The sequence below is a fragment of the Apodemus sylvaticus genome, chromosome 8 (genome assembly GCF_947179515.1).
Source record: "Apodemus sylvaticus chromosome 8, mApoSyl1.1, whole genome shotgun sequence".
Lineage (NCBI taxonomy): Eukaryota > Metazoa > Chordata > Mammalia > Rodentia > Muridae > Apodemus > Apodemus sylvaticus.
The window spans coordinates 96,356,416-96,374,894 of record NC_067479.1 but is presented as its reverse complement, the minus strand read 5'-3'; the positions used below and the strand labels follow the sequence as shown (position 1 = coordinate 96,374,894).

The 18,479-nt window shown below is 46.7% G+C and overlaps 1 protein-coding gene across 1 annotated transcript; it reads left to right on the top strand.

Annotated features, from left to right (window-relative positions):
• The first annotated feature begins 1,678 nt into the window (after positions 1-1,678).
• Positions 1,679-6,154, top strand: C8H10orf71 (chromosome 8 C10orf71 homolog). The gene has a single exon (XM_052190655.1). It carries the CDS (start codon positions 1,836-1,838, stop codon positions 6,075-6,077), a length of 4,242 nt encoding a protein of 1,413 aa, XP_052046615.1. The 5' UTR covers positions 1,679-1,835; the 3' UTR covers positions 6,078-6,154.
• The last annotated feature ends 12,325 nt before the right edge of the window (positions 6,155-18,479 follow it).

The window sequence follows — 18,479 nt, the reverse complement described above, 5'->3', positions numbered from 1 at the left end:
ACAAGAAGAACAAGAAGGAAAGAAATAATTAAAACTTTGCTTTCCATTCTGTCTTGTTTCTAGGAATTTGGTTTTTAGATTCCTCACATAAACGGTATTAGATCCCACTTATTCGTTCTTCTGTACCTGGTTTATTGCACTTAGCACAATGCCCTCTAACTTCAGCCACGCGGTCCCTAACATCAGACCTTCCTTTGTTTTTAAGCATGAACAGTATGCTAATGTGTGTGGGCCGTGTTTCCCTACTCATTCACGTGCCCAGGAATATTGAGGTTGCTTCCATGTTTGGTCTGTTGATAGCAGTGTTGCCAAAAGGGAGCCATGTCTCTGTAGGCCCCACTGCACTGTGCTGGCTATGCACACTTGGCTGTATTGAGGAACTCATATAATAGTGATTGTAATGGTTATAGTGCTTGAAAAGACTAATTCACATCTTAATGTGCTTATTTTATATTATGTGTATGAGTGTTTTGCCTGTATATACAGCACAGGTATGCCTGGTGCCTGCAGAGGTCAGAAGAGGGCCTTGGATCCTGAGAACAGGAGTTACAGACAGTTGTGAGCGTCCCTGTAGGTGCTGGAAATGCAGGCTCCTTTCTCCTGTTAGAACTACTCTTAACCACTGAACCATCACTCGAGCCCCTAAATTACACCGTTAACAACAGTGGGAAGTGGCTTTCTTTTCCTTCATGACTCTATTTTTTCATTTTATTTATTTTATGGGCTGTGTGTATCAGTATGCACATGTCGAGGTTTGAGTATGGAGGTCAGAGGCTGACTCGTGAGAGTCGGTTCTCTTCGTTCACTGTGTGGTTTCTGGGGACCAAGCTCAGGGCAGCAGCCTCGCCAGCATCGCCAGCATGTACTTCACCTGCTGAGCCGTCTCCCCACACGCCTCTTTTAATCATTGGTTCGTTTTTCACTTGTTAACCTAACAAGCCTAGATTCTCACTATGATTTTAACTTGTACTTCCCAGACAATTAATGATGTAGAGCACGTGTTGCTATACCTGTTCATGATTAAATATCTTCTTGGAGAAATACTTTAAAATCTATATAATTACTCTTTTTTTGGAAGCTTAATCTCTCTACATAGCCTTGGCTGTCCTGGGTATTGTAGGCATGTATTGATCGCCATGTCCCGCTTCCTTTTCCAAACTTTTTAATTGAGTTCTTTGGTTTTGCTTATTAGGGTTTTGTTGGTTTTGTTGTTTTGAGGTTCGGGGGTTTTACTGTCGAGTTATTGGCATTCCTTATATGCTTTAGATGCTAATTCTTTATGAGACACAAAGTTGCCTTTTTATGCGCTGATTATTTACTTTGCTACACAGAAGCCTTTTAGTTTAATGTCACACTCAGCCAATTTGTCCTTGGTTGCTTGTCACCTCAATCATCTTTCCTCTCCAGGCCTTGAACTGATTAGGTGGTGTTCACTGCATGACACAAGATAATTTCCTTTACCTGAAGTTTACTTATTTTAATGCTAATCATATCCAAGAAATACTGTCATGATGATGGACTAGTAACCAGAAATGGTGCACTTGGCTAGCCAAGTTAACACATGAAGTTCACTACACGTAGACATGTTCATCCATTTAAGACTGACAGTCGTATAGATTAATTAAGTTGGGTGTCCGACTCACACCACACACTTCTTCTGTTTACAGAGAGAAAAAGAATCCAGTTGCTATTGTAACTGGTCATCTCAAAGCTCCACCTTGTGACAGGTAGGTTTCTCTTAACTCTCGCCCGAATCTCACTGAACGGTACCTTACAGCTGACAGACACGTCTAAACAGAAGCTGACGGAGACAGTCCTACGGAAGCTGACGGACTATGCAGGGAAACAAGAAATGCACAGATGGGTTCAGTGATACCTCCAGCATCGGCAGCGTGCTAGATGAGGCAGACAGGGAGGTGAGCAACCTCACAGACCGGGCATTCCGGAGTTTGTGCATCTCGGAGGACACATCCTTCCATGACTCTGACCTGGCTCTGTCCCCAGATATCACCAGCCAGGTGTCGGGGACTTTTCACCAGGAGACAGTGAGCCATGCCAACAGGAAAAGTGGAATTTGGAGCCAGGTTCCATCTCAAGGCACAGAGCATTCTGGCTGGGCAGCCACCTTCCAACAGCAGCCCAAGTACGTTCAGGGAGAGGAAAAGTACCCTAAAAACAGTCCTCTGCCAACACCAGTCCAGAGGAGACTGGAGGTGCCCATTTCTGGCCTGAGGAGCAGCAACAAGCCCATCTCCAAAGTCTCATCACTGATCAGATCTTTTGACAGGACAGAGACTCAACCTTGTGACAGCCGGCCTCCTCCCAGCAAGCCTCCGGCTCTCAAAAATCCCCCCAAGTTTGCACATCCCCCGGAAAGTGGTGTCAATTTCTGCTTCGATTCGGCCTTTCTAACTGTCAGGAGGGTGCCTGCTGAAGTCTCCAACACCCATCAGAGTAGCCACCAGCCTGGCAGGGCTCCTGGGGAGCAAGAATCTCCCAAGAACCCAGAAATAGCCTGTCCCAGCTCAGACAGCCTCCTCCAGACACCGGACCATGTGGCTGGCTCATTTGAGTCAAGGTTTCCCTCTCCACCTCTCAACCCAGCCAAAACTGAGCCAGGAAAGGGGAAGGAGTGGATTCCCAGGAGGACTTTTCTACACAGTGAAAACAGTGCCTTTGAGTCATGGGACACCCACCAACCAAAGCTCCGGGAGAGAAAGGACATTGCTGAAACCACCCCAGAAAGCAAAGGCCCCAAACATTATGAGGACGTGCCCTTGCTAAAGGAACCCTATCCTGCACAGTCCAAAGTCTCCCCCTCTCAGGGCCAAGCTAACTGTGCCCAGGAAGAGAACCGGTCACCATCAGGGACCCAGGTCACATCTGGAGCTTGGGGTTCCAGGGACCCAGGATCCCAGGTGTTCCCTGTAGAGGAAAATGCTTCACAGATGGACCCTCAGGTGAGACGCAGTCAAGCCCCATGGAGGAAGCCAAAGACTGGCAAAGGAGGAACAGATGGCCCACATGATACTTTGGAAGACAAGAAACAACCCAATAGGAGAGGTCTACCTCTGTATTCAAAGCTTAACCCTCAAGGTCAGCTTCCAGAAAATGGTGTTCTAGACACGCCAGAGGAGTCCAATGACCATTACAGTCCCCCTTTTAACATCAGTAAACTCCTCACCCCAATTATATCTACAAAGCATGTCCTGGAAACTTCAGACACCCAACCAGCGGAAATCAGCCCATCCCCTGCAGGACAGCTAAATGGATACCAGGAGGAGAAGGAGTCCAGTGAGGCTCAGTCCCGGGACAGCTACAAATCCAAAGCGCCCAGCCTGCTGTTCAACCTCAAGGATGTTCGGAAGCGTGTCAAGAGTACATACAGTCCCTTGCCTCTTTTAAAAGGCTTTGATGAGAAAACCAGGGGCAAGTTTGATGGCAAGCAAGAACCTCTGAGCAATGGGGTCACCCTTGCCAACGGCCTGGAAGAAAACCCTCCCCCAGAGCTCTTGAAGGAGACGCTAGATGGTACCCCTAGCGTTTTGCACAGCAGTATCCAGAAGGATCCTGCTATCGAGTCCAGAGAATCCTTTGCAGACAGCCACCCGACCCTTAGTTCACCTTCAGCTAGCTCCAAAACCCACTTCTGCGTCAATGGGGGAGCCGCAGAAAGGAGCAGTAATGAGAAGGAGGAAGCCAATGGAGAATCGGAGCAGAGTCCCTCTGAGGGTGGCGGACATCCAGACCCCAGGGAAAGCCTTCCCCGGAGAAAACATCTCTCCCTGAAACTCTTCAACAGGGAGTCTGAAACAGGGCAGGCTGCGGAGAAAATGAAGCCCCACCAGCTGGAGAATGGGCTCACGAGATCCATCTCCCAAGAGACAGAGCCTGAGCGAGGAATGGGGCTCCAGGATGTACCCTTGAACCAGAAGTTCTCCCCAGGACCCCTTTCCCCTGAGGAGGAGGATGTGTTTTACAGCGACAGCCAGTCTGATTTTACTCCGTGCCTCCAAACAAAAGCTAAATTCAGCACCAGCTCTTCAGATCAATCCTTTGCTTCTTTTGATGATCAGCAGAAGGTGTGGTTTACAGAAGGCTCCCCGGAAGACAGGAAGAGTCATGTGAGTGCAGGTGACAATCAGAAGGACGAGAAGGAGACGGCGGTGGTGGAGGAAGAAAAGCCACAGGATTGTGCCTTGCGTGATGGACACGGAGGCGTGGACAAGCACAGACAGGAGGAAACACAAAGAAAAGCACTAGGAGTTTCGGGAGGAAGACCCAGGAAAGCATCAGCGGAAGAAGTCAATGCCAGAGGTTCTTGGATGGCGACTGATAAAGATGCAGCTCTTTCCCATGCCAAGGACTCAACCCCCTTGCCAGCCTCTACCAACAAGCACAGACTGTTCCCAATTAAAGACAACACGCTCAGGGCCACCCCAGTGATAAAACCAATTATCCTGCCTCTCCTGAGGACAGTCTCCTCAGAAGACTCACTTAGTGGTGGACACAAAGAGAATGAATTACCAAGGCAGCCGTGGGGCGAAGATGCTGATGGCCTTAGTACCTCAGAAAGCCAGGAAACGCCTAACACCTCACTATCCAATAACATGCGGGGCACACAGCAGAAGTGTGTGGAGTATGAGGGCATGGAGGAAGACCCGGTACACGCTGCAGCCCGCAATGAGACTTCTCAGCAAACCCGAAAGGGGAGTTTCTCCTTTCTACCATTGGTGGAAGAGGAGAGCAGGATGAACCCACCCCGAGACACAGCGATAGCGCAGGAGAAAAACAGATCTGCAGACTCAGGGAAACTTGGGGCTCCGCAGCATATCCCTACCATCGCTTTACCCCCAGATGACTTAAAAGACTCGCCCCGCTCCCTGCAACAACATATCTGTTGGGAAGAGCAAGGTTTCAAAGGCCACTTTTTGTCTGCGCCCAGAGCAGGACCTTCTGGAAGAAGGCAGGTCCCCAGTGAGGCAGCGATTTCCCCCAACCCCAGCTCTCTAGGAGAGAGCAGTACATGCTCCCCAGCAGCCAGCACTATTTGGGAAGAAGCTTCCCAGGCCGCTGGGGAACACTGGTCCCGCCCCTGGGCCAGCCCGGGTCCTACAAGGCTCACCAGGAGAGAGGACATGACTCATGGCCTCACATGGGAAGCTGAAGGGACAGATCCCCAGCTTGAGCGGTTGGCAGATCTCAGGTCCCTCTCTCCTCCGAGAGGCATTTTGCTAGCTGGTGCTGCCGAGAAACCAGAGCCCCCTGCTCTGCAGGAGAAGGCGGCAGGCAAGCCCCCTGCAGTCCCGCCCAAGACCGAGAAGGCCTTGCGCAGGGCCAAGAAGCTGGCAAGCAAGAGGAGGAAGAGTGACCAGGTGCTGGAGAATCATGCCGAGGCCTGGGAGGGCAAGTCCTACACAGAGGACACTCAGGGGACAGAGCAAAGGTCTGTATCTCCTGGAAAAGGGCCTCAGCCCAGGTTCCCTGCCATCCGTTCCCTGCCGCCGCCCACTCACCGCCACTCAGTGTCCTGCGGCTGGGAGCCTGCAGGGAGACGGCCTTGGGGACCCCAGTCCCTCACACCTCTTCCCCCTTACCCAGCCACCCAGAAGGTGCTCCAGGATCCTCAGTCAGGACAATACTTTGTCTTCGATGTGCCTCTCCAAGTGAAAATCAAGACTTTTTATGACCCCGAGACTGGCAAGTATGTTAAGGTCTCTGTCCCATCCTCTGAGGAGACCTCCTCAGAGCCACCTCTGCAGGATGCCCTGGCTGCTCCCTACCTACTGTACCCCGGCTTCCGGCCAGTGCCTGTGACTTCCTTGATGCCTCTGCGCTGCTCCTCTCAGCTTGCAGCTCCCACTTTTCTCAGGCAGGGTTCCCGGAGCCGCAGGCCCCAGAGTTCCCAGGGCGCTCGACTGCAGCCTGAACCACTGGGTGAGTCCACCCAGCATACCTCTGTCCAGCGCGCCCGTGGGCCTCCCTGTAGTCCAGAGGAAGAGGGTGCAGAAGCTCCAAGCCTAAATATCATCTCCACAGATGATCTAGAGGACTTTGCCACAGAGGGTGTTTCTTGAGAATTGCAGCAGACTGACTTCCCCCACTCTCGAAAACAAGAAAGCTTACAGTCACAGACCCTCTCCAACAATGTCTCTATCATCTATCTATCTATCTATCTACCTATCTATCTATCTACCTATCTATCTACCTATCTAGCTATCATCTGTCTTTACACACACACACACACACACACACACACACACACACACACACACACTTCAACTTATAGCTAGCCATTTGAGATCTCTATAGTCCAAAAAGAATTGGGGACCCCTGTGGGCTCCCTAGGGCCAAGATTCATTTCCCTCTTCCCAGTTATCTTCTGCCCTTCTCTGATCCTGCAGTGAGGCAGGGGTGTGGGGGGAACATGCCATGGGACACTTAGGCTCAGGGTACCCCAAAATTCTCCTCCAGGGTGGGCCTCCTCAGCAAAGTTCCTAGAAATGCTGAACCCTGCAGCAGGTGGGAAGTACCCCACCACACCCATTCTGGGGTCAAGCATAGCACACAGCAGAGTTTTAGGTCCCCTCAGGTGGCACTGGCTAAGAGCAGACCCAAGGCAATCTTGCAGAAGTGATCGTTTGGGGAGTGGATTTTCCTCATGGTGGGAGCTTTGTCTCTAAAGAAGATCTTCTGATAAAGCAAATGTTATCATTTAAAATGGAATGTGAAACAAGTTTGCCAGTGTGGTCCTGTCTCTGGACTCTTGTCTTTCTTCTGTGCTTTCTAGATGTGTTCCCAGCTAGAAGGTTAAAAGGGTCATGAACCCTGCAGCCCCCTCCCCCAGAGCTGCCACACCCTGTACTTTCTTAGTCTAGGTCTGGGGCTTCCACAGGGGATACAAAAGATGGTCTCAGCCTAGCAAATGAGACCAACTGAGGAAACCAAGTCAGACATTAGTGACTCCTGCTTTCAAATGGGAGGATGGGAGGAACCAGATACAATCTACAAAACCTCCTTCACAGGGATGCCATCCACCCTGAGAATGGGAGGTTTTTGCACAGCTCACCATGTCTAAGAAAAACAGGATTTGAAGCAATATTCTGCATCAGGATCTGAATTCAGGATTTTGTATCTAATTATTTTCCTAGCAAGTGAAACCACAATAGAATTTCATGATGGAAATGCCCCCAGAGACTCCCACCTACTCATACCTTTTGGTTTGGCTGCACTTGTCAGACTAGAACTCCCCGTCAGCAGTTCATGTCACTTGCCCCACAAATATGGCTTCTCCAAGTCACTGACAAGAGACAAGACAGAAGAAGTGCTTGACTGGTGCCACCAAGTCACCTCCAGGGTCCTCTCTGCTACATCCTCATCTGACTAAAGAATAAAAATTTTCTCATCTTGAAGGTCTCTAGACCCCTAGAAAAGAAGTATTCAACCAAAGAGTCCCAAGGCTCAATACTCACCATTGTTAGAGGGGAAAAAACTGTTTCCATGGAGGAAAATGGAAGGGGCAATTTGGAGAAAGTGGTCTTGGGGGCAGTATTGGCAGGGCAATAAACAGAAACCAAGGTCAGAAGGATGTTTGGAGGTCAGGGTCAACTTCCCTTGGATTTAGTAGAGGAGAGGGGCTCAGGCAGGTGGTGGGGTCTACTCACATTGGGAAGAAGGTCATGTCATAGACTCCTGGAGCCCAGGAAGCCAGTCCTCACTCCCAGCAAAGCATCGGTGGTCCTACATTCAGAGAGTAGCTTGGAGAACAAAAGGTTAAGTCTCCTCCCATTCACTGGCCAGGGATCTCTTCCAGTCTCTGTGAGAAATGACAGCGCTCCCCTACACCTCTCAACTCCCTGTTTCCTCCCTTTCTTCCTCCCTCCCTTCCTCCCTTCCTTCATTTCTTCCTTCCTATCTGCCTGTCTCTCTTCCCTTCCTCTATCCTTCCTTTTCTCCTGCATTCTTTTCTTTCTTTCCCCCTCCCTCCCTTCCTTTCTTCCATTTCTCCTGCCTTCTTTCCTTTCTTTTTCCTCTCTCCATCCTTCTGTTTTACAAATCTTTGCACTATGACAGACACTTCAATTGGACACCGAAATTACCACAGTAAAATTTGGTCTCTGAACACTTGGAGTTCCAATATAACAGACAAGGATGACAAATACCATCCCATATGTTCAGGAATTTAGAGGTAGCTCTGTGGAGCACCTACCTAAGTTAGCACAGGAGGAGAGGGGTCGTCCTTGGGCAGATGGCATCCAAGTCAAGACATCCAAGGTATGCATGGGCCCATGAAGACAGAAGGCTTCTCCCAGGGTTTGTTTATCAAAGATGACATTGATCGAACACCAAGAGATTTGTCATACCATATCAAAGTGCATTGACTTAGCTAATTATTCATTATTATTTCTAATCAGAGTGGGAACTGAAATTATAGCCTCATGAGATAACCTTATTGATATATCCTTCAATTTTGAACTAGTATTTTACTCATTTGGTTGCCCCCCCCTGAAAAAAATCATCCCTCCTTTTGCCACTATCTCGAATAAGAAAGTAGTGAGAAATGTGAATGGGTCTAGTTTGTGGAGACTGCAGATGATGCCTGCATCTCCTGTTTAGAAGGCCATTTTTCTGTTAGCTGGGACTCCTTTGTCTCCTGAGAGGGGACCTAAATGAAGAACACTCAAGGGCACCACTGAAAATCCTGGAACTGTTCAGCTAGAATGGCCAAGAGCTTACATGGTATGCTGGGTTCTCCCCCTCTGAGGCTGATCTCAGTCTTCCAAGAAGTACTTCTGTTGACCTTTACTACAATGGAAACAGTCTCAGAGCACCTAGAGAGAGCCTGTGTCCAGGGCTTGAGCCTCTCACATCTTTAGAAGGACATCCTTACCGCCTAATTGGCACTGCACTAAATGCGGTCCCCATACTTGCCAGCACTACCCCACCAAAGAGCTGGCTCGAACCCTAGTGTGCCTCATCCCTTGCCAAGGTGGCAAAGGATTATTTGCACAAGGAGTTCTGAGAAGCTGATCCTGGACAGTCAAGGAGGGGCCTGCCTTCCAGTCTGCTGCATTTTCTGGTGCACAGAAGGGCAGCTGAACTACCTCGTACTTGGTATTAGAGTGGGTGGCAGTAAGGCTGGCATGTAGTCCATGAGAGCATCACCTCCAGCAGCCTGAGCTGCTGCCACTTACCATAAGCCATTGGGATTGTTGGTTCCTCGTTGGTTCCTCGTGACTGGAACAAACAACAGAAGCCAAGAACCTCTTTCCTAGGAAAAGGTATCAGGATCCAAGTATCACAGGGACCTTACAGCTTTCCATAACCCAAACTATGTGTAAGGGATAAGAAGCTGAAGTCTAAACAGTGTGGCATCATGCAAATAACGGGGGGGGGGGGATCATTTGCATATAAAAGAGATCTCAAGGAAAATCTGAATTGCTTATGTGTGAAATATATTGCAGCCCGGACAGTACCATGCAGTTGGGCACAACTGTTGTGTAGGTTCTCAACAACATGCAGGAACAAAGCCAAGCCGAGTAGGCAACGCTGGGCAGTACCACAAGAGCTTGTCACCTTTAAACTCCACGCAGGCTTCCTCAGTGTCTTATCTACAGCACTCTCACAATGGAGTGCTCCTCCCTTTGTTCTTCCAGGTGTCTTGAAGCATTGTTAGGAAGGAGGTCTTTCCCTCCCAGGATTCTGATCAACAAACTAGATACTCAAAGAAGAAAGAATTCTGCAGAACTTCATGTCCAAGCTGGGGTGTGTCTTATTCTGTTTTTGTGGAGTCTTAAGAAAAGCCTGAGGCTGTGTGCCTAACAAAGAAAGAGTTTTATCTCTTCAAAGTTCAGATTGCTAGGAGGTTTAGGGTTGTGATGAGAGTCACTGACTAACAAACACCATGGTGGAGAAACCAGGAAGGGAACTAGAAACAGGCTACAGGCAGAAAGGGCATCGCACAAGAGACTAAGAGGCATGACCTACTTCTCTTGTTGTTGTGATAAAAGCAACTTAAAGAAGGAAAGTTTTGTCTTGGCTCACAATTTGAAGGCACAGGTCACCATGTCAGGGAAGGGGTGATGGCAAGAGCCAGAGGCAGGTGGTCCTGTTGCGTCTTCATCCAGGAAGCAAAGAGAGATGCGAGCTGGTACTTGCCTCTCATTTTTCCTTTTTATTCAGTCCAGAAACCAAGCACTTGAACTCGGGGTTGGTCTTCAGTTAAACCTTTCTAGAAACACTCTCATCCAGAAATGTATCCATGGTGATTTAAGTCCCATTAAGCCAACAGTCAAGATTAACCGTCACATAAGAGATCAAGGGGTAAGATCAGTCATGGTATGCACTCACTAATAAGTGGATATTAACCTAGAAAACTGGGATACCCAAAACATAATCCACACATCAAATGAGGGGCAAGAAGAACGGAGGAGTGGCCCCTTGCTCTGGAAAGACTCAGTGAAGCAGTATAGAGCAAAACCAGAACGGGGAAGTGGAAAGGGGTGGGTGGGAGAACAGGGGTAGAGAAGGGGGCTTATGGGACTTTCGGGGAGTGGGGAACTAGAAAAGGGTAAGTCATTTGAAATGTAAATAAAAAATATATCAAATTAAAAAATCTTCAATTCTATCATTAAAGAAAAAAGAGATCAAGGGGTCAGATCCACTCTTCTATAACAACCATTCTAGACAAAACCAACATGTCCTACAGGACCAGCATTAAGCTTCTAGGTGGGTCATTGCCATGGTGACCTCACCGTCCCCTCTCAGACCCTTTCCTTAAAGTTTCCATCATTTCAATACGACAATAATGAGGACCAAACATCAAGGAGTCTATGGAGGACAAGCCATACCAAGCTCTCTTTTGCTAAACAGTAGTTCACTTTGCATTTGTTTTAGCTACGCCAGCACATTTCTCAGCTTAGGTGGCACTGCCCACATGGCCCTGGTTTTTATGCCATTGGTGTTCTTGGATCTAAGCCCTGATTCCCATCTCTCAGATCCATCCCTCCTTTGGGTTACAGCCTTTCCATCCCCTTCAGACGACTGACTCTGGAATGGCCTTGCTGATCCCTGCCTTTCTGCCTACAGGCTCACGGCTCTATTCTCCTCTGCATCTGGAAACTTTAAGCCCAACCTCTTCTTTCTCATTTCTAAACCCCTGAGTGTTCTGAGTGACTCTGGTCTGGAACTCTGCTTTTACCAGCCCTCTGTTTCTCCATGAATAAAATGGAGAGTGTCAGCAGGACAGCCAAGGGTTGCCCCAGTGGTTAGAGTCCCACAGAACTCCAGCCAAGGTTGCTCAAGTAGAAGCCATGCTGCCCTCACTTGTACACTTCTGGCCCACAGTGTACTTTCACTAGGAAGGAGTCACCTCACAGGGTAATACAATCTCGGTGGAACTCCACCTCACCCATAGTTACCATATTGGCATCGTCTGGCATACTGCTTTTATAGAAGATGCATATTTTCCTTCTGACCAATGTTCATCATCACTAACATCAGGAAATGTAAATCAAAACCACAAGGAAATAGTACCTCATGCCAGCTGTCTAAGCTACCACCAAGACAGCAATGGGAAGAGGAGGGCTTGGAACCCTTATGTTCCCTTGTGGGGAAACCAAAATGGTGTTGTGGTTTGAGTCAGAAAATCCCCCAAGGCCACCTGATAAAGGCCATTGGTTTCTAGCCTGTGGTGAAATTGAGAAGTCTTTAGGATAGGAGATCTGGTCAAAGACATAGATTGGCCTTGATGGGACTATTGAGATCCTCAACCTGGTTTCCATGAGATAAGCATTTCTCTAGTCACATATTCCTACTGCCATGATCTGTTTCACCACAGTTTTGAAAGCAATGGGATTGGTTGACCATGGGTAGACACCTCTAAAGCCATGAACCAAAATAAACTTTTCCTCCTTTAGCTTCATTTCTCTCATGTATTTTGTCACAGCAAAACAGAGCTGATTAACACAAATGATGATACTGCTAGAGCATAACAGTATGGTGATCCCTTTAACATTTTGAATATATAATTAATTATCACATGGTACAGTAATGTCAGCGGTCTGTAAAAAAGTATAAATAAATAAAACAGGGACTCAAACAGATGTTTGACCACTCATGTTCATTGCTAGAGTGTTCTTGCTTACCTCGAGAAAGACTGGGACTCCTTGACACCCATCTGTCCCTGCAGCTCTCCGAAACACCAGCTCCCCTGAGCCTTTTTGGACTGACCATACACTGCATGTGTAGAATTCTTCTTGCTGTAGTGTTAAAATATGTCACCACATTTTTGGCCCACTCCCACGGGCCTCAGTGACCTCTCAGCTGCCAAAAAGACAGTCCATAATCCAAGGTCACTCATCTATAAAGAAGCCCACCAGCCTCTGTGGAGAAATGGCCTTGAGAGGCCTTGAGATCATCCATATACAGGAAGAGGGAAGAGTCCTCCCGCCTAGCTCCAGCCACAGGTGGTGAGATTCTTCTCAAAGTCCACATTAACAAAACCACAAGAGATGGTAAAGTGGTGGGGTTTTAAAGAATTCTTATTAATTTTTATTTTGGAAAGATTAGCTGTTTGTTTGCTTACTGCATGTGTATGTGCATGTGCCTGCATAAATGTATGTGTATCATATGCTTGCAGGTGCCTGAGGAGGCCTGAAGACGGTCAGATCTCCTAGAATAGGCCTTATGGTGGTCACAATGCGGTGTGGGTGTTAGGAACGGAACCCAGGTCCAGTGGCAGAGCAGGAAGTGCTCTGAGCTGCTGAGCCTTCCCTCCAGCCCCGTGTGATGTCACTTTTAAAGCTCTGGGTTTTGGAATGTGGTTACACTGCAGGAGGTAAGCAGGTGCTCTCTCCCACTCCACCTTCTCGTGCCTTCACCCTCTCCCTGACAGTCTTTTGTCTACTTCCTATAAGTCCGAACCTACTGCAGCCTCCTGCTACTTCCTGTGTGAGTCCAACCTATACCCTTTCCTGTCTGCTTTCTCAGGCTCCTATTCTTACAAACATACACCCATAGTTTGTTTTCTGCCTGTCCTGTCCTCACAGTCTCCTCCTGTCTGTTTTCTGTGTCTGTCCCTCATAGCCTCCTCCTGTCTACAAAACAAGCATAAACACTTTTCTTATACATATTTCTTATGAATCTTAACAGTGTAGTTTTTGTTTACCAGATACCTACAGACCCTGATTTTACAACCTTTTCCTTATGAGCGCTAAACTCATTATAAGTCCTAAGTTCACAGTTTTTCTTACCTCCTTCCTATGTACCCCAAAGTGCCCTACCTTAGCCTGTGAGATGTCCTAATTCCTAGCCGTACCTAATTTCCTGAGTCTGCAAGCACTATGTACCTCACACAAGCTGCACATATTATAATAATGTGTGCAACATGTGTTTACAAAGCCTGCTTGGTAGTCAATTTTGAAGGGAGGAAACTGTCTATGTGACTGCTTCATTGTCCAGTGTCTCACAAAGACAAAAGGAAGACCGTCTGAAAACCTCACTGAATATGGTAGAATTCTTCTTTTCAACTCCTGGATTGAAGCTGGGTAAAAGAGTCTTTTGGGAAAGTAGCCATGAGCGCTCCATGTTATTGCTTTTTCCAATGGAAGAACATCATATAGATATCCCTAGGCCATGCATGGCAAAGCAAGCATTCTGCTGATCCAATCCCTGTGCTGAATAACCATGTACCCTGTACTCCAGAAATTGGGTCATGACCCAAAAACTATGAACAGATGTCCCACAATGTAACCTGTAAGCACTCACACTTTACTAATGGTCTTTGATGAGAAATCTATACCTGCCAACAAGACGAGGCCAAAAAGCCTGCCCAGCACCCAGATGACATCCAAAACCCAAATTAGAACCAAATAATTATTTGGCTCTGTGATGTGGACTGATGAGGACATTAAGCAAATTGAATTATGTGAAAGTGTTAAATGTGCCTGAGATTTGTGTTTATTACCACGGGAGACCTCAGCATCAGAGTCCAGTCTTCTAAAGCATTTCTCATACCCAGTTGCCAAGTGGGGAGGCCAGGTTAATGAAGGTGAGTTTCAACTTTTATGTATCCTGAGAAGATCCCAGGTGCCATCTGTCAGAGTCAGGGAAATGGGTGGGGCTTTCTTATCCTTCTCACCCCATTCAAATGAGTCTGTCTACTTTTAGTTCCATGGGGTGAGGGGTGGATGGAGGTTATCTCAGATGTAAATGATGATAAATGATAAGTTGCACTCTCCCTGAACACCGAGGTTTGAATCTGGAGGAGTGTTTGAGCATCATCAGGTACAGCAGAGTTTCTGGAGAGCCCAGTGCATCTTTACAGTGCCGGACATCTTCACACATGAGGCCGTTTTCTGAGTTGTTGAAATGTGTGCTTCTGAAGGTTGCTGGGAGCTCAAATCAGCCAGAGGGAGGTTATCTGAATGCCCTCCAAAGGTCCGGAAGTTCCTTAACACATGTTGCTTTGCCCCTGTCTGTCTGTCTGTCTGTCTGTCTGAATCAAGGCTTCACTCTGTATCCCAGGTTGGTCTTGTGCATCCATCTTTCCACCTTCCCAAGGACTAGGTCACAAGTGTATACCAAAATCCCTAGAGCCTGGCTGCAGGGTTCCAACAACTTGAAAGCAGTTGACACAGTTGGGCACATTTGTTAAAGGGGCCCTGACTATGCTGTCACCCTACTGCATATTATCTTTCCTGATAGCCCCAGGACAGACCTTTGCTCCTTACACTCTTCACATGAGAAGGTAGAAGCCACCAAGAGCAGAGAAAGCAAGGGGAGGAGAGAAGAAAGGAGTAAAGGAAGAATGAAAGAGAGAGGGGAGGGGAGGAGGAAATGAATCTTCAAAAACACATCATTGCATTTTAATCTAATGTAATTTCTGGGGGCTATTGACAGGATGTGCTAAGTGCGCATCTTCTGTGTAGATCTGGTGCTGTGCAGATGGCCCTGGAGAAGAATTATCAGGTCAGTGGGGCTGAGTGGGAATCTTCCTTTCTGTCACCCAGGTAGGAATTCCAGCAAAGTAGATGAAATGTGACTATGCAAAAGGCATCTGTGAGTCCGTCCATTCACTCCATTCCAGGTAAACCAAAGCTTTCTGGACCTTTAAAGAAAACTCAGTATCAAAAGAAAAGTGCTTGGAAATAATTTTGCTATGGTCCATGAATAAACTCTTAGTTGAGTTTGCCAGTAATTTAAATTAGTTGCCATTGCCAGCTAAAGTGCATGCTGTAGAAACAACCTTCTTAAAGTCTTCATCTTCACAGCCAGCATTTTGCATGAAGCTATAGCTTCTAGTCCCTGAACAGCAGGCAGCACTGAGGTCCTGAAAAGAAAGGACCAACTCATTATCTGGAAGCAGTTTCCAGATAGGAGCACAGAGGAAATCTGGATCAGTGGTCACAGAGGTCAGAGTTGAATATGAGCATTGCCAGGGTGACAAACTGGACAGAAGGGGACTTTACAAAAGAAAGCACTGCAAAGCTGCAGAGTGTCTCTCCAGTCCCTGCTAAGTTGTGATATGCACACATAGATATGAGAGGAATCTACCAAGGCCAGAAAAAGAGCAAGGGCAAATGCAAGAAGAAAAAGGTGTCACTGTATCTGCCCAATAATAACATCGAAAGAGAACATCACAACAGCAGCATTGCATAAAACACTTCTATAGGAATAGCTACCCTGCAGCTGCCTCTTCAACCATGCCATCCACTGTATTAACCTTGTAGCCAAGGATAATTTTTCAAAACAGCTCCTATAACCCTCCTCACTTTAAAATATAGTGTAATAAAGGGAAAGAGAGAAATCAGACCAAGAAGATTAAAGGGGTAGGGAGTGGGAGAACAGGTTAGAGGGGTGAGTATGGGATGAATAACTGACACTAAATGCCTTCTGAAAGACTGTGTGATAACATACCACTGTTAGAGGCGTCCTAAAATACATGCCTGTGTTAAGGATACCTAAATAGAATCACCATATAATGGAGGAAGAATATCCCAACTAGTTATCATATACTACCAAATAAATCCCCAGTAACAGGTTACATCTTTTGGGTTGCTACACAAACATTCTTGGCTGCTACAAAGGCCGTTACCTTCCACAGCTTGACCATAAGATCCTAATACTGACTATACCATGGCATAGAGCATGGAGAAATCTAGGCGGCACTCAGTTGGAAACTTCACCCCTACTGGCTAGCATCGTTTCCCTAATTTCTTTCTCAGCCTGTTTATCCTTTGAATATAGGAAGACTACTGATTTGTTTGAGTTAATTTTATATCCGGCCACTTTGCTGAAGTTGTTTAGCAACTGTAGGAGTTCTCTGGTTAAGTTCATACCCTCATTAATAGTGTCAGAGCATATTCTATCTTCTAGAATGAACCTTACTCTGAGCAAAAGTAGTTGGTTACTTCCTTAACAGTCATGTCATGGTTGCATTAGTGGACATATCTTGCAGGCATGCTGTCTTAGCTAACAAGGGTCATAGCTTGGTGCAATTCTTCCCTGATGGTGTATATATAACAACACCTTTCACAATAGTCATAAACAATATAAAGTATCTTGATGTGACTCTAACCAAACAAGTAAAAGATCTGTATGATAAGAACTTCAAGTCTCTGAAGAAAGAAATTGAAGAAGACCTTAGAAGATGGAAAGATGATCTCCCTTGCTCGTGGATTGGCAGGATTAATATAGTAAAAATGGCCATCTTGCCAAAAGCAATCTACAGATTCAATGCGATCCCCATTAAGATTCTATCTCAATTCTTCATAGAGTTAGAAAGAGCAATCCTCAAATTCATCTGTAATAACAAAAAACCCAGGATAACGAGAACTATTCTCAACAGTAAAAGAACTTCTGGGGGAATCAGCATCCAAGACCTCGAGCATTACTACAGAGCAATAGTGATACAAACTGCATGATATTGGTACAGTGACAGGCAGGTAGATCAATGGAATAGAATTGAAGACCCAGAAATGAATCCATACACCTATGGTCATTTGATCTTTGACAAAGGAGCTAAAACCATCCAGTGGAAAAAAGATAGCCTTTTCAACAAACGGTGCTGGCTCAACTAGCAGCTAGCATGCAGAAGAATGCAAATTGATCCATTCTTATCTCCTTGTACTAAGCTCAAGTCCAAGGGGATCGAGGACCTCCACATAAAACCAGACACACTGAAACTAATAGAAAAAAAAAAAAACTGGGGAAGAGCCTTGAACACATGGGCACAGGGGAAAATTTCCTGGACAGAACACCAATAGCCTATGCTCTAAGATCAAGAATTGACAAATGGGACCTCATAAAATTACAAAGTTTCTGTAAGGCAAAAGAAGAACTTAAGACTACATAGGTTGTGAGCCCAGAGAACAACCTACCATCGTTACTCTGCTAACTGACAATATACGGAATCCTGATAACATGTTACACAGAGCACAGAATGGCTCAGCCTCCAATAAAGAAGCCTCTTCTTGCAGTGATGGTGATTAACACAGAGAGCCACACAGAGTCAACAATGTGCAGAGTGAGAGGCTTTGGAGAGCAGAGCCCTGAGCTCCGGGTCTTTTCTATGCCCCTCTCCTCAAGGTCTAGGGACATATGTGAAAGAGAGGGCAGGAAGAGTGTAAGGAGAAGAGGTTATGCTGATTTTAATGAAATAGCATTTTTCCTCACACAACAGGTAGAGTGCAGATGAACTCAGGTCACTACATTATACCAGCACCAGCTCAAGAAGAACAAAATCTCAAAATGAAGGAAGGGAAGCAGACACAATGTCTCACCCTGAGCCAAGAAGCTATTCTCAAATAATAACTGCTGGGAAAGAAAAGGAAGAGTAATTAAAAAGTAAAAATAAATTTAAAACGTTTGCTGTTCTTCACCTACTCAAAGCTGTTTGTGATCCATCTATGTGATCACATCTATGTGCAATGTGATCTATGTGATCCATAGAACATACATTCCAAGCATCTTCTGCTCCATCTATATGGGATATAGATGGTAGAAGAAAGCAGGGAACTATGGGAGGAGACAGGGAAGAACCAAGGGGGAATTGCTGGGTGGCAGGAGTGCAATGGGTTAGTGTCTGGTAGAAGGCCTCCAGCTTCAAAGCAAGCTTAAGACTGAGATGAAGGCTGCTGCTTACTAGGCTATCAGGACCCCCAACCCTGCAGAATTCTGAGCTCAATGAACTAGGTGTCAGAGGGACCAGGAAGCTGCCAGACTAAGAACTAAGGTGAGATTCTTCTTCCTGCTCAGTCGCTGCCACAAGACACCGCAGATGTGAGGACCATCACTTAATGGGCCCAGTACTTGGCCCATAGCACCAGGCAATGGACTATAGCGTTTTGCTCCCTAGGATAGGGTGAATAGTCATGAAGAAAGGGCTAGATCCTTAGACCAGAGGTGGACCCTGAAAGGAAAGCCAGGCCAGGAAGACAAGGCTACCCTAGCTCTTGGAGCACTTTTCTCAAGCCTTG

Bases quoted from the DNA above. Each gene is read 5' to 3' on its own strand.
- C8H10orf71 (XM_052190655.1), top strand. From the start codon at position 1,836: ATGCAGGGAAACAAGAAATGCACAGATGGGTTCAGTGATACCTCCAGC.